Below are 15751 nucleotides of genomic sequence, written 5' to 3'. Positions count from 1 at the left end.
TGGTGTACAGCGGTACAGCTACGCGAGAGTCCTTCGTGCTGATTGGCTCAAACTAGTGTTCGTTATTGAAATCGAGGGACAGGATTGGCTAACCTCCTGTCAACGTTTTTCCGTTTGTGTTTGTCAACGCTCCACGCTGTGCGTAATCCCATTGGTTTCTGTCAGCGGTTTGCTTGCAGCGGATTGGCCGAAAAGGTCGCGCGTGTGACCCGCCTTGTTCTACCTGTCTCGCTATGAGAGGCTGAGAGATTCTTCCTGCTGTGTATGGAACAGAACCGCCCTGTTGTTCACCCCCCCTCCTACCAGTGGATCTCGTGTGCTGAATGGTACAAGCCGGTTAGCATGCCACTCAGACGCGGAATCTCCTGCAAATAAATCCAAATTGTTAATACTCAACGCCAAATACCTGCAGTTGGAGCAAAGGCCTGGTTGCGCAGAAATATTGGCGCCGAGGAGGGAGCGGGTCGGTGGAAAGAGGGGTGCGTGGCGGTGGGAAGTGCTTTCCTAACCAAATCCTCCAGAACATGGCGGAGCACCACACCGCCTCCGACTGCAAGCACAAAGCGAGCTCCAACGCCGGAGGTTCGGTCTCGGGCAACGGACGGCCCAACTCCCCGGCTGGATGCGGCGGCGGAGGCCTGTCCGGAGGACTGACGCAGCCGGCGGGATGGCAGTCTTTGCTGTCGTTCACCATTCTTTTTCTGGCCTGGTTGGCAGGGTTCAGCTCTCGACTTTTCGCAGTTATTCGCTTCGAGAGCATCATTCACGAGTTTGACCCTTGGTGAGTAAAGGCGGGAGGGTTTGTGTGGCGCATTTATAATCTGATGTTTGTGGATGTAATGCACGACTTCTCTCGCATTGAATGAAATGTCCGTACTTGCTGCAAAGCGTCGCTGCGAGCCTTCATTCATCTCAGTGTAATTGTCTCAGGAAGCGTTTTGTCTCTGTGCGTACCGTCCATGCTTGGCAATTTTGACACGTAACCGCATGGCAGTTGCCCTCCATCTTTCTGTAATTTACGATAAACGAAATTTATTGCGTTTGCTTTAGCGATATGCTATTTTAATTTAGCACTACTGTTGCTTCCTATTTGTTGAGGTATAATGAATATTACACCAAGGTGTCATAACCCAAACCAGGAAATGATTCAAAAATATTATTTCAAAATAGTTTTATCAGGTTTTTGTGGCAAGTCGTTACCTTATTTTTGTTGCTATATATAGCCTATATATTTTTTTTGTTAATTAACGATACTAGTAACTTAAGCAATTCAGTGGTGTCTAAAAGTTAACTAACGTCATTATTTGTATTATCTATTCCGTTTTAATTGCACATTGATTACTTGTACCTACTCCCTTTCGATACTAGTCTCTAAAATAGTTAGCCTACTTATTCTTATGATGTCTAGTTTTATATTACTAGTAAGTGGTAAAACCGGAATGGCTAACGTTACTAGTCAGAAGTGAATATCTGAGCCACACATCAGAAATGTGCACCTACTAACAATGGAATAGTTACTTTTCACTGTTGGGAAAATTACTAGAAAGTAACATGAGTACCGGTAATGTATATTGTAAAAAAAAAAAAAACTTGCTATTGTTATTCATTAGTAAGTAATTGTAAAGTGAGTACAAGCTAATAAAGTAATAACATATTTATGTCACTATATAATATAACATGTATTGCTGATAATTCAAATAAGATTTAGTAACAAACTGTTTAGTTTTAAGAAAGTTTAGTGTTAAAATGACTTGCTGTACAGTATTCTCACCTCCTGATAATATTATTGTGTGCATATGTGGCTTATTCATAAAAATCTGTTTCATAACACTGTCAGATTTGTAGATAAGTAATTCTTTTGATCCGCAGAGCTGTCAAATGCATGCTTTTAACTTCTGCTTGAGAGCTAATGTTGTATTTTTAGCACTAAAATGTTTAATCCATTCATGAATCATAGGTTTGAATTAAACCCCTTTGTGCTGTAATTGCATCCAATTGAAACTCGAAAGCATTTACTTCCTTTTCTTCAGCATATAGAGACATACTGTCAATTATTTCCTTATGTCCTCGGTTAAGGGCAGTGAAGACATAGGCTGCCTGTTTATTAAACTCTTCTATAAAGTCTCAAGGTGGTGGTAAATGAGGCTGGATGAATTTAGGTCAACTTCTGATTTTATCATAATCTGAAACTTTTTATAGTCATGCTTCTCACCATGACAGATTCTTTAAACACAGTAATGGTATTATCAGGCATGATGCGTTAGATTGCATTTCAGTAGTTATACTTCATTTCTTTTCTAAGAGAATAACAGCAGGAACATCCTTTGACATTATGGTCCCAATTTTCAGATTTGCAGTCATAACTGCTAATGTTCATTGTCATGGTGCTCTGCATTCATTAATCTGAACGGAAGATCAAACAGTGTGTTATCTATGTGCTTAAACAAACTTATTCTTAACTTGCCTCCTAGGCTAAAATTAATGATATTCAACAGAAGACCATCCTCATGCAAAGCAGGTGAACATGCTAGAGTGTAGGCTTTTGTTGTCTGGTTTCCTCTTAGGTTCTGTAAAGCTTGGTCATTACACTGAAATTTCAGTTACATCTTTTACAACTGAAAATATTTGACCAAAACTGCATAAATCATTGACCGAAACAGTCACATTTAATGATCACTTATGTGATGATGCGTTTTGACTGTCAGTGTCTATTTTGTGCACACAACGTGGATAAGCCACAGAGGTAAACATGTAGGCAGTGTGGACACAATTCCCAGTGACTAAAAATTAGATTGTTAAAAGTTTGCGATCCCGATTCAATCTCATTCCTAAATGACAAAGATACACCTTTGTCTATTAAACCTGCGACAAAATAATGTTTAAATCTGTGTTTGTGGTGCTGCTGACCCAGAGAGAACATGTCATGTGTAAGTATGAAACCGCTTTACAAAGTCTTTTCAAACACACAGTATCGTATATCTGTGTTTATTATTTAAATCATCACACTACTAGGATAAAAGTTTATAGTTCACATATAAACACTGTCTTATGGAAGCATAGACATCGAGCAAATCACCTTTTGAAAATAGCTTGATGATCAAAAACATTATGCCACTAGGTGGCAACAAGTCACTGTTAGACAATTTATTTGTCATTGAATCGTTCTTTCGGGAGTTTCGCTGATTCATCCAGCAGGGCTCTAGACCAAGCGGCAACCTCCTCCAGTTTCTCTTGAAGCCAATATGAGAGTGAATTAAACTGCAATTCATCGCCTGGCCAAAAGAGACAGCCTCCAAAAAGGAGCAGAATCTCATTGAGCCCCATTTTTAAATGCTCAACTTTACAGCAGATTAAACCATGTTTACAGCCTGGTGCAAATTGTGATTTATATGGTCTATATGGCTAATTTTGCCCTTCATGACAACTGTGAGGGGGTGAATTGTTTTAGAACTCATTTGTTTATATTATATAAAGATTTAAAGTTCTGCATAATTAGGATGTGGCCACTTTAAGTGCTGTGGATTGCTGTTTGTCTGCTGTCTGTTAGCCACACGTCACCTCAGCTCTAGCCACGTCCCGCCTCTTTGCCCATTTTCAGTTATCAGGGAGTGACGCGCTGCCAAGATGGCAACGGCCGACTTTGAGGCTTTAAAAACCCTCAGAAACCTATGGGTGATGTCATTGACACTACATCCTTTTTTTTATTAGTGTAGAAGAGTCTAGAGACCAAAATGGTCGCAAATGCGATACTTTTTTGATAATAGGCAAGTTAAAAGTTCACATGGTCGCATTGGTGGGAGGCCACAATGCTTTCACGCTTTGGCTGGCACTGATCCAGAGGCGGACACGCTCAGCCCTTGATAACAACTGTTTAGTGTTTTCAACCACATAAAGTTTATTTAACAATTAACACATTTATTTGCCTATACAAACTACAAAACAATACATAGTTTGTAAAATACACAGTGATGGAAGCGTGCAATGAAAATCCATTGACGACATGAAATATTCATATTAGATACGCATAAGTAATTATAAAGTTTAGTCTGTTCTTCTCCCTCTTTACTCGCCCCTTACTTGTGTATTTTACTGAACTCTGATAAAATAACACCAGTGGCAATAATACTTTTGTTATACATGTAATGTGTGATTAATATTTTAGTAATGCCTTCTTTTAAATTGATGCTTGTTGGAAGCAATGTTCAGATTAAAATATTTAGCAGATATCAAGCTTTTAGTCACATCAATCTTTACATCAATGCAAATCCAGCATATATAAATCAAGAAAAAGATTCATCAACATGCAATGTCATTATGATTCATATAAAAAAAAGTGCGACCAACTGAAAAAGTTAGTCGCAAAGGAGAACCAGTGGGAAGAATGAATCTAGAGCCCTGTCCAGTAATGAAACAGGTGAAGTATTTATGAGCGAGTCATTGAATCATTTATTCAAACGGTTTATTTTTTTATTTTTAAATAATTAATTCAGATTAATAGACTGCAGCAATTAACATTTTGTCAGAACATGTAGTAAATTATCTTGGGAGAATCGTGATCTCTTTGAAGCAAAAGCAAAAAAAGAGAGAACTCAGTTTATCCAGAATGGTGCAGCTCTACCAAAAATGATGCAAGAGTAGAAATGTCATATTTGTTCTGCTGAAATAAATATTGAGAGTTGCTTAAGAACTTTACTGCAAATAGTTTAACGTGTTACCTGTGAAACCGCACCCTGATCATAAAGAGCATTTACTAAAATTGAATGACCAAAACTTTATTTCGGTGGCTCACTAATCATTACACAGTTTGCAGTGTGTAATGTCATGTATGATTTGTGTATTTAATTTATGATGGATCCATTCACCGTTCACCACCATGGCAACATTTAATTTAGGTGGTTTCTATGGACTTTAATCTTGTAGAGGGAATTTTTTTTCATTAATTGGCCAGATTTATATCTTGGGTTATTACTTGTTTTATCTGTCTGCCTTAAACATTGTGTTTTCAAGGTACCTAATTGATGCAATAAGTGCTTTTGAGCTTGCTCTCACTATATTGGCCAGAGTTAGCAATATTAATGTCTTCAGATGTTTGAAAGATATTCAGAGTTTTATTTGATGATGCCCTTAGTTTTTTTTCACAGTTGCTAAGACACATTTATTGAAACCTTCACCTATTTTGTATCAACGTGTGCCACCGGTGCACTCAGAACTGGCTTATATTTTGTACAGTTGGTTTGATCACGTCATTAGAAGCAAGTGTGAACAGTTTAGTTGTTGTGTGAAAACGGTGAACAATTTTGCTAAATGTGCTAGAGTGGGTTTTTCAAATGACGTCCAGTCTAACTACCTGAACTTGTTTAAGGTTTTGCCAAAAGGGTGATTTTTATTTGACACACGTTTAGTTAACTGGACATCCATGAGCAGAACTGAATTTCCTCTTTGTGGTCTGCATGTAAATGCAAAACAATGGTTGGTTGCTTTTTATGTTGGCCAGACAGAATCTTCGTGTAGAAAGTAGGTTTTACAGTCTGCCTGATAGAGTTGAATTCTGCAGTCCTGTAGGACAACAAACACCTACTAGCAAACAACAGCACAGAGACTTGGCAATCTACAGCCGTTTCATGTGAACGCCCCTTAAAGCACATGCTTTTATTTGCTCATGGTTGCATTGACTATATGGAGTAAGTGACTATATAAGCACGACTTTCAAGAGTAGATTTAATTAGCGAACAGGTCATTGCTATTTGCTAATAGCCTTTCTGAAATTTACTAGTATGCTTTTCTAAACCATATACATACGATAGCTCAGCTCAGCCAACCATTCCAGTGTCATTAGCCCATTTCCATTCAGAGGCGTTCATAAAACAGAACACAGCATATTCTAAATCTGAAATCGCATTATAATTTTACCATGATGCTACTTTGTTCCTCTAATGCTATTGCTCACTTGGGCAAATCTTCTGGCATCTGTTAATGCTGGAGTTAACTTAATTTATCCTGTCCTTGCTTATTGACCTGTCTAAAAGAGTAGGATTGGCTCAACCAAGTGTGCCGCGCAGGTCCTTGACAGTGAAGCCAAAGCGTCTCGATCGCCCCCAGTTGGCTGGTGCCAGGATGCCCTTCCATCTATTCCAATGGGATAAGAGACAAGATAAAAAATCAGATCACCCTTCAGATACATTTTTTCCTGAAATGGTTTTCATCACGCTGATGTCACAAGTGTTTGTTGTTTGTTTTGTTTTTAGTTAGTTACATCATGATTGACTGCTTCTCTTAGGGAAGTAACCACTGAGGCACCAACTGACTTTTCTCAGGTGGAGATAAGCTTTTGTTTATACATTTCTATTACTGTTTATTTCACACTGTCATGAGTTGTTCTGCAGTAAACTGCATTAAGTGTGGTCAGGGTTTTGATATCATGACTCTACGTCTCAGCGTCATATTCGGACATTGGCGGCTTCTTTTCTGCAATGAAAGATAGAGACGGGGAGCCGTCCATCTTTACAGTCTGTGGGCTCAACCAGTTGTATGATTGAGGCTGGGCTGACCAATCATGGCAGATGATAAATTTTGCATATCAGAAATGATTCACATGACCTTTGCGTGCTTGTTTGTTTTTCTCATCTCTCTCGCTCGTCTGTTTGGGGAGGTTTTACCAATGGTTTATGCTCAACGCTTAGCTGGGTGATGAGAGACATCATGCTCTGCCAGATTCGCATGATCTCGCGCTTCTTTGGTTGTGGAGCCACACGCAAAGTGTTACAAAATTTGGTGTGCAAACCGCCAAGCCAAATGGGGTCTCTCGCACTCCGCATTGACGTCATTTTTGCAGCGCACACCCTTGCGCTTGTGCGCAGTTCGATAAATGCAAGGTAATTCTTCAGTTACATCTTTGTGCTAAAAAGGCACATAATTTCTGTAGAGATAGCAATACACCATATCCTTTATTTTGCCATCAATGTCTTTTCTCTTGCTGTATCAATCTCATCTAGCTTTCGTTAGAGATGGTGAAGTTCAGTTTGTGCATAGACAGATAGACAGATAGATAGATAGAATACTGTATCCTAAAGAGTGGATAATTAAGCTATATATCATATAATGAAGTAATTTTTTTTGGTTAACGATTAAAAGAAAAAAACAACAATAAGAACCGTACAAAAGTGAAAACCATGACCCTAAAACTGTGATACGAACCGAACCGTGGGTTTTGTGAACCATGCCGCCCCTAATATGCAGCTGGTTTTCATCCACATTGCAGTTTTCATCCGTTTTATTTATTGGATATGGTATTATTGTGGATATTAAAAATGTTTATTAGTGTTAAATAGTCTTTCAAAATAAGTTAATTGATCTTTGAAAAGGTGTACCTGCATTATTATGCCATTCTCATTATTTTAGATGAAAATGCGCTAAGAATGATAATATTATCGTTTATCGCAATAATTTCTTGGCCAAATTATCTTCCAACAAAATTTATCGTGACAGGCCTAGGTATGCAAAACATTTGTCTTATGTATAAAAATTTTTTTGGCCTGTTGTAAGTCAGATTGTGTCATGTCTGCCAAATCCTTTACATAGTCTTTTCTGCCTTTTGTGCAATTTTGAACCATTCAAACATATTCTGATGTAACCAATTGATTGCGTTTTTACAATTATATCTTTTTGTTAATGCCTTTTTGTTTTGCTGTGAATAAGACATTGGATTGTTGCGATTCATAGTTTTTACCTTTTTGTTTGCTTGCACACATGCGTCTGTCCTCTCAAGTGTGGCATTGACACCTCTCAGGCTATTGTGTGCTCTCTTTCAGTAATCTACTTTGACATGCAGGAGGAGGTTTTTCTTTTTTTTCTGGCAGGCATACATTGGCTCAGATTGATTTTTTCCAGCTCTGTTAGTCATATGAATTTTGAGAAGCTTTTAACTGTGAGAGAGTGCTCAAGTCCCTTTGTAGAGGTTGGGATGGCGGTCCCTCTGGGTTATTGGTTTCCTGGACACAGATCGGGCCTAGTCTAGCATTTGAGCCAATCGCTGGTGATTCAGCATGCAAATATAATATCTTTGTACAACAAGCATGTAAGTGTTAGGGGTGTGACGAGACTCTAATCTCACGAGACGAGGCACGAGATGAGACAATTTTTACATAGTATTTTAAAGAAATCCTCAGTGATGAAATGCATGACTACAAAAATTGTTTGCACATGCATTTTAACTTGTAATGAATTTAATTTTAATTTCTACTTTCTGAGTATGAATTATCATACAGTAAGACTACAAGCACTAAAGGTTTGGCCAAAAACTCAACTGTCTGGCTTTTCTCCTGTATGATTGTCTTTTCAGACCTTAGTGCACACTACTTTTGACCTCCTAACTGAACTCCTTCCCACAATTTGATCATGGATATTAAGGGCAAACAATAACCATAATCAAAGTACTCAATATTCAGTGCAAATAGACGACAATTTTTTTCAAGCATACAGATACAGAGATAAGAAATAGTTACAGCTTAATATTTGGTCTATTGGGAGATATTCGCATGCTCAAGGGAGCCCGCTTTCAAACATCGTTAACGTATTGAAATCACATTTGAATGTGCATTCCCGTTTTACTTCGTTTGAAATTTTGCGATGCTGTGTATTCTGTGAGTAGGGAGCGGTGTTGTTGAACGTCCCAGTAATTCTGGTGCGCAACAAATCCTCCGTCTCCGTACATGATAACATGTAACACATTCATAATGCGCTCAATGCGAGCGATTTACTAACATGAACGCACACACACATGCTGGTCTTCTTGTCACTTGATCGGTGCTGCTCAAGACTCGAATAGCTTGTTCTAGATGAGCAAAACTAGACTAGAGGCGTTATGTAAACGTAGCATTGTAGTGCTGCAACAACGCGTCAACGTCATCGATTACGTCGACTACAAAAATACGTTGAAGTGCGTGAAATGCGTCGACGCGTCACACTGTTGCAGGGCTCTACGCTAACTTTTTTCTTGAGGAGCACTTGTGCTCCTAATTTAAAAAATTTAGGAGCACAGTCAAAAATTTAGGAGCACATTCTAATCCATCAAACACATTCCAATTATAACTTTCCTATTACAGGACGATATTTGTCCTTTAATGTCCAGGGTCATTTTTACCATTTTAAGAGCAATGTTTTCTAATCTTATAAAATGTATGCATCATCTGTCAATTTCTTAAATTCAACATAATTCTGACATAATATTATCATTAACTTCTGAGAGTACAGCACAAATACACACACACACACACAAAAAGCAGAACTGGACTTCATACAATCAAACACCTATGCATTTAATGCATTAATGCATGGGTTAATGTTGTATGAATGTTTTACATAAACGTTTTTGAATTTAGAAATATGTACAAATTAAACTTTAAAAGTTTAATATTTTAAATAAAAAGCCCATGCAAAGTATAAATATGAAAATAAAACCGCCAGTAGGTGGCGGCAAGTCATTCAGTCAATAGTTCAAAACACAGATTCATTTGAATCGAATCGAATCAGTTCTGGTAGGGCTTTGATTTTCACAAATAGACAGTGTTGTGGCTAAAACGTTGTTACTCAATATCAACTTGTCTATTAGATTTTTGTACGAGATCAGTATCACACATGCAATCATGCCAATACTCTGAGCAATAGCAAGCCGTAACTTTTGGCGCTCTGGCGCTTCATAAACAGAACCGCATGCGCCTCGCGGAAGAACATTGCAGCCGGATCTACTTCTCTCTGTTTGTGGTGAATATCACGCAGATATTGTGCTAATCCGCAGCTGGAATAACTTATTTTGTGTGTACAATGATTCAGAATAAGACAAAAACCCGGTTTGGAAAAATTCTTCATGATATACTTGCTCATTATATACATTTAGTATTTTTTTAAACAGCATGAGTGATAAATAGGGCTGGGACAACGCGTCGACGTCATCGATGACGTCGACGCAAAAAATACGTCGACGCAAAATATGCGCGTCGATTCGTCAGATTCAAAATAAAGATGGCGGCGCCGGAGAGTAGTAGCAACCATAGATGTACATAATAAAGTATATTATGTAATTAAGTATATTATTTATTATGTATATCTATGGTAGCAACACGAGTGGCTCCTCAGACTTTCAGAAGTGCAAGGCTTGCGGGTTGGCCACAGTCTATGCGGGTTGGCGCGCGGTGCGCACGGAGCATCACAGGCATGCGCGTCTGTGTTAAGAGCGCCTGCTCCAGGCGCGCACGCGTTTTGTTGTCACGGCTACATAAACAAATTTCTGCACACAGGAAGACAGATGTTTTGGTAATATTTGATGTATTTTAATCACAAAAACAAACGTTTGCATCAAGTGAAAGCATCGGACACATTGGCTACCTACATAATACGCTGTTTTAAATTTAAAATGTTCAATGTCTAATCGCGCTGATGTGACCGAGGGTATCCATCCTCTAAGTGAGCAGTTTCATCCCAGGACTATTCCGGTTTTAAACGGAATATTGGCGCCCGTAATGCACTCTACATGTAACTTTTTTCACTGTCATGCCGCGGATGCGCGTGGCGTTTCTGTTGCGGGTCAGCCACGGGGCTGCGTGGCGTTTTCTCTGCCTTTGCACACTAGAAGCGTGCAAACTACTAGCGTGTCTGACGCGGCGCTGCTGCTGCTATTGATGCGGAGGGAAGCCCTATTCCTAATGTTAAACAGAAATAGCCTACTGATACAGCAAAGAAAACGTCGGGAGTAGCCACATATCTATGGTATTGACGGCAAATACTAGGCTACAGAATATTTCGTTCTGTATTGACAGTTGCAATATTTCAAAATCGATAATTGACGTTTTTTATTATTACAATTAGGCCTATATCTGCATTTATGTAAACCTACAGACTTTCAAACATGAAAATGTAATTTAATAATATGTATTCGTGTCAAAATTATATATAAACATCTTTTCCTATTCTATTTTGCCTGGAGACGCTCCCAACACACGTGAAAAATAGGCACTCTTCTATTTCTAGCATGCACGCGTTTTCCACGCGTCACAGGCAGTGTGCAAACTCCAAACTGTTAACATGGGAGCCGAAACAAAAACGGACACGCCACGCAGCCGAGACGCTCACGCTTGCAGTGTGTCCCCGGATTTGATTAACCAACTTGTTGATATTTAATCGATGGGCATAGCCTGTAGGCTGAGTTGCATACATAGAAAATATAATATATATCGTATAATATGTTTCTTTGTTGTTGGTTAATACTTATTTATTTGTGTGTGTGTGTGTGTGTGTGTGTGTGTGTGTGTGTGTGTGTACTTTATGTTTTGAAGGTTTTATTGAATGCATTGTATAGTCTTACTTTGGAATTTTAAGAGCAATAAACATATATTGCAATGTTAAGGAATTCGTTTTTTCATTCAGAAAATTAAATCAACATGTATAAATTGCTATTAGGCAATTAATGGGGACATAATCGGTAATCGAATCGAATCGTAACCGAATTGGACAGGGAAATGAATCGTTAGATTAATCGATGCATCGAAAAAATAATCGCTAGATTAATCGTTTAAAAAATAATCGTTTATCCCAGCCCTAGTGATAAAGATTAACTCAAGGGCTTTTTAAATGTATTATTAATACATTATTGTTTGATGGCATTTATGCCCCAAGCATCCGCTAATTTCTGAGCTTGTTTATGATAATCCAAATGTGGTATTTACAGTTCATTTTGATTTGGCTGTAAATAAACAGCGCAAGGCGTCTGGTAAAGTGCGCATGACTGCGTCGTCACACACGTTTCACTTTGTAAACAATCGTTGTTTAAAGTGTAGTCCGACGCACATGTTTTTGCACTTCTTCTGCTGACTGAAGGCATGAAAAGCAGTAGATTGCAGTAGGAAACGTAGCCTATCAGTTTCTCAGTGTTGATTCACTCCGTGTTGTAGTTTTTATTCCGATTGTATTAGGCTACACATCCATTCATGAGAATAGATCGGGTCACTCGCACCGGTGCGCCTAAATATTTTTTCACAGTCGCACGCAGTAATTTTTAGGCGTAAATGCGCCCAAAATGGGCGTTATGTAGAGCCCTGTGTTGGTTTACATCTTGCGTAATGGCATACAGGGAATGGAGAAAGTTGCATTCTATCACAAAAACAGAGACCACCGTTATCAAAAGTATGGGAATACTTTAAACAGAGGACAAATAAAACGGCCCTTTGTTCCCTTTGCAAACCCGATATGGTGTACCACGGCAGAACAACTGCGATGCGCAAGCACCTCAGAGGAAAACATCTCGGCGCTCTCCGGTGTTACGGTTTAACTGGTTTCCGTGTGATCTGGTGTCCAACTTCCTGGTTCAGGTCTGATATTCTTGAAAGTCTGGCATTCTGAAAAGTTGAGATGTTTTTAACTTGATGCGGTGCGGACGCGCCTGGAAAAAACGAGCGCGTCGCTTCCATTATGAGCGCGCTTATCGCGCGCCTACATTGGAAATAATGAACTTGAGCGCGCAAAAGACGTGATATGTGAACAGACCCTTAAAAGACAGCGCGCCGCGAGACAAGTCACAAACCACCGAGCTACCCCGAATAAGCTCCAGATCTCTGGAAACCATGCTAAACCATAGCAGAACCCTGACTACACTTTATGGTTTGTGATGCTAAAGAACATTTCATGACGTCTCAGACAACTGTAAATGTATGGCTACTGTGGTTTAATTATAAATGCTATCATAAACTCATATTTACCATAGTAAAATAATTTTCTTTGCCTCTTTATTATTTTATACTGTAAAAACTTCAACCACATTGGTTGAAAATGAATAAAGGTTGAAATATTATATTAGAAGTTGTACTTATATTTTTTTTGTAAAGTTATCCAAAGGATTCATGAGCTAATTACAAAAAAGAACATTAGATTAATTATTTATTTTAATAAAAAATAAGCGTTAGATTAGTCGACAGAAAAAATAATCGTTAGTCTACAGAAAAAAATAATCGTTAGTTGCAGCTCTATAGCATTGGCATATTCTATCATAACTTCTCCACCCTCACACACTCCATCAGATAATAGGTGAGAGCGCTTTTCAACTTGACGAGACATCTTGTTTCTCACAGTTTAGTCTCGCGAGATCTCATGCCTTGTCACACCCCTAATAAGCGTGCATTAGAACCTTAAACACAGAAAATGTAGCCTAGAAATCTAGACGCACCCTAGCGGCAGCAAATCTGATCTGCCGTGAGTATCGTCTAGCAGCTCAATACACTTTTGAGCTGTAAAAACCAAACTGGTCAGGCCAATCACATCGTGTATAGAGTCAGTGGGCGGGGCTTAACATAACGGCGGCCGAGTTGCGCTTGCTTGCATGCTACTAGTAAACACAGAAGCTGTCGAACGGCGGTCTTTCGAATCAGCTTTGACCGTGACTCTGGAAGACTTGGAGTTAAGCTTTTCTCTGAGAAAAGAACAAAGAACGGCACTGAAGTCATTCTTAAAAAGGGGAGATGTGTTATGAGTTTTGCCAACCGGATACTGCAAAAGTTTAATCTGTCAACTAGCTCCGTTTCACGTTGCTCTGGTTTGTTGAAGCGCTATCCAATTGCGTGCAGAGGGAGTTTGAAAGACAACCGTTTATCCCGCCTCTTGGATTAAGCCCTATCAATGGTGAGTTTCCAGACCAAAAATCTTGATGTGGGTCTGGCTTGTCAGGCTACAGAAAACGTGCAGCATGCTAAATATTCCCTACATTTGGGATTTGCAGCTTTTTGAAACTTGATTGTACCTGCAGTTGCGCCAGGTGTTTGGTTTTGTCATGAATGCTGGTTTCTAATACTGAAGGAATGTTTTATTCATCCTGTTTCTGTAAATAACACCATTTAAAAAAGGTGTGGAGACTTGACTGGGCTCCATAAATGTTTGGAAATTGTGATAACTCTGAGATCACCTTACTTTCAGATGCTTTCAAACTACTTTTTTCTGCCTTTCCAGCCAGGGGCTTCATTGATTTGAGAGCTCAAATGAGTAATTGTTTCATGTCCAGATAATTTCAGTGCAACACGCGCGCACACACTTTGGTTCTCTGGGTGTCTCATTTAGATCCAGCACACTGCCCCGAGTCTGCTCTGTCCTTTTCTCATTTTTGGATGCTGAAGTGTTGCGTTTCCTCTTCTGCTTTTCTACTCTTAATTCCTCTAGTGTATAGTTTTTATTTTCGTTTTTTCCCCCCTTCTCTCTTGCTTTAGCTTGTCCACTTCTTTCAACCTCTCTAAGGCAAATAAGACAGCCTGCTATTAGAGCTGAATGAAAGTTGAAATGTGTTTACCGGTAGAGATTTTTATGTGCTGTGCCTGTATATATTGTGGTAGGTGCACTTTTGCTGCTATCAGTGGGTGGGAACTATTTAAGGTATTTACATGCAACAAAGAATCGGAGGGTGTTATGAAAAATTACAGACTAGGACTTCAACAAGTCAGGAAGAAGGCACATGTACTTACTGATATTGGTTATTTTACAGCGGCTTTGAATGTCACTCATTAAATCAGAATTTATAGTTATATTACTTGTTTTAAAAATACATTTAAACTATATTGTTTTTTGCCTCAGTGAGACTTAATTTACAGATTATCGGTTGACTTTTCTTTAATAAAAGAATATATATATATATATATATATATATATATATATATATATATATATATATATATATATATATATATATATATATATATATATATATATATATATATATATATATGAATGAATATATATATGAAAGTTATATATTCCCATATTCCCATCCCATATATATAGCCATATTTTGAAAGATGTCTTTCTTGAAAGACCTCCCTTTTCTTATATAAAATGAATCATACTGTGAAATGAGTTTGATCATATTGCCCACGTCTAACCCTTATGTTCTGTTTGCACAACAGAAATAAGGGCAGCGATGCAAAGCTCATATTTCTGTTTTACCTTCCGCTGTTTTCTTTGAAACCCTCTCATCTCCCTCTCCGCTCTCTCTATCCATATGGCATTATCCAGCCACCCTTCCGTTAATTGAGCTTTCATCCTGTATCTCCCTGACCGCCGTTGCATTGTCTGTGGCGGGCATTCTGATCTGAAGAAGCATTTGATTGCCACTTATCTCGGAGTGGCCTGTGGAGCTGTTCTCTTGTATAGCTGAATGAGATTCTACTTGATTTGAGGAGAATTATAATGTTTCAGGGACCACGTCTCGTTTCCTCTTCCTGGCCTTGAATATAAGTCATCTGATTAATTAGTCTCAAAAAGGAGGAAAGGAGGCTAGGCACAGGTCATCTTTTTACTGTGCTTAGTGTAACCTTCTCCAAATATTGTTAAGAATAGTGGAAAGTTATGTTAATTAGGGTGGTTTAAAATGGCGCCAGGTATTGTGGTGGTGTTCACTTTTTACCTGTCTGGTTGGCATCAATGATGCTACTGCAATTCTGTCCAGGTTTGTGACATCATAATAGTGTTGTCATGATACCAAAATTATGATTTTGATATGATACCAGGTGCAAAACCTCTATACCGATACTAAATTGATACCAAAGCAAAAAACAGTAAAATAATTGAATATGATTTTACTATTCATTTTTTAAACCCTAAAAACTCACTTGTTCCTGTCCTGCTTTTTGACCATTCCCTCCTCTTTATTTGAAAATAATATAATAACAATAACGACATGCCAGTGTGAACATCCTTACAGAAAATGTTTGCAACAATCACATTA

At 38.5% G+C, this 15751-nt stretch overlaps 1 protein-coding gene across 1 annotated transcript in view; it reads left to right on the top strand.

Moving 5' to 3' along the window:
* Positions 1 to 269: 269 nt before the first annotated feature.
* stt3b (STT3 oligosaccharyltransferase complex catalytic subunit B) overlaps positions 270 to 15751 on the top strand; it is a 60694-nt gene continuing 45212 nt past the window's right edge. Inside the window, exon 1 of the mRNA XM_067448295.1 lies at positions 270 to 781. Coding sequence (XP_067304396.1) covers positions 525 to 781 — 257 coding nt within the window. The 5' untranslated portion in view covers positions 270 to 524. The remainder of the gene's footprint in view (positions 782 to 15751) is intronic.

Source organism: Pseudorasbora parva, chromosome 7, assembly GCF_024679245.1.
Source record: "Pseudorasbora parva isolate DD20220531a chromosome 7, ASM2467924v1, whole genome shotgun sequence".
Lineage (NCBI taxonomy): Eukaryota > Metazoa > Chordata > Actinopteri > Cypriniformes > Gobionidae > Pseudorasbora > Pseudorasbora parva.
Note: the sequence above shows the minus strand (reverse complement) of the source record. Positions and strands in the feature narration are given on the sequence as shown.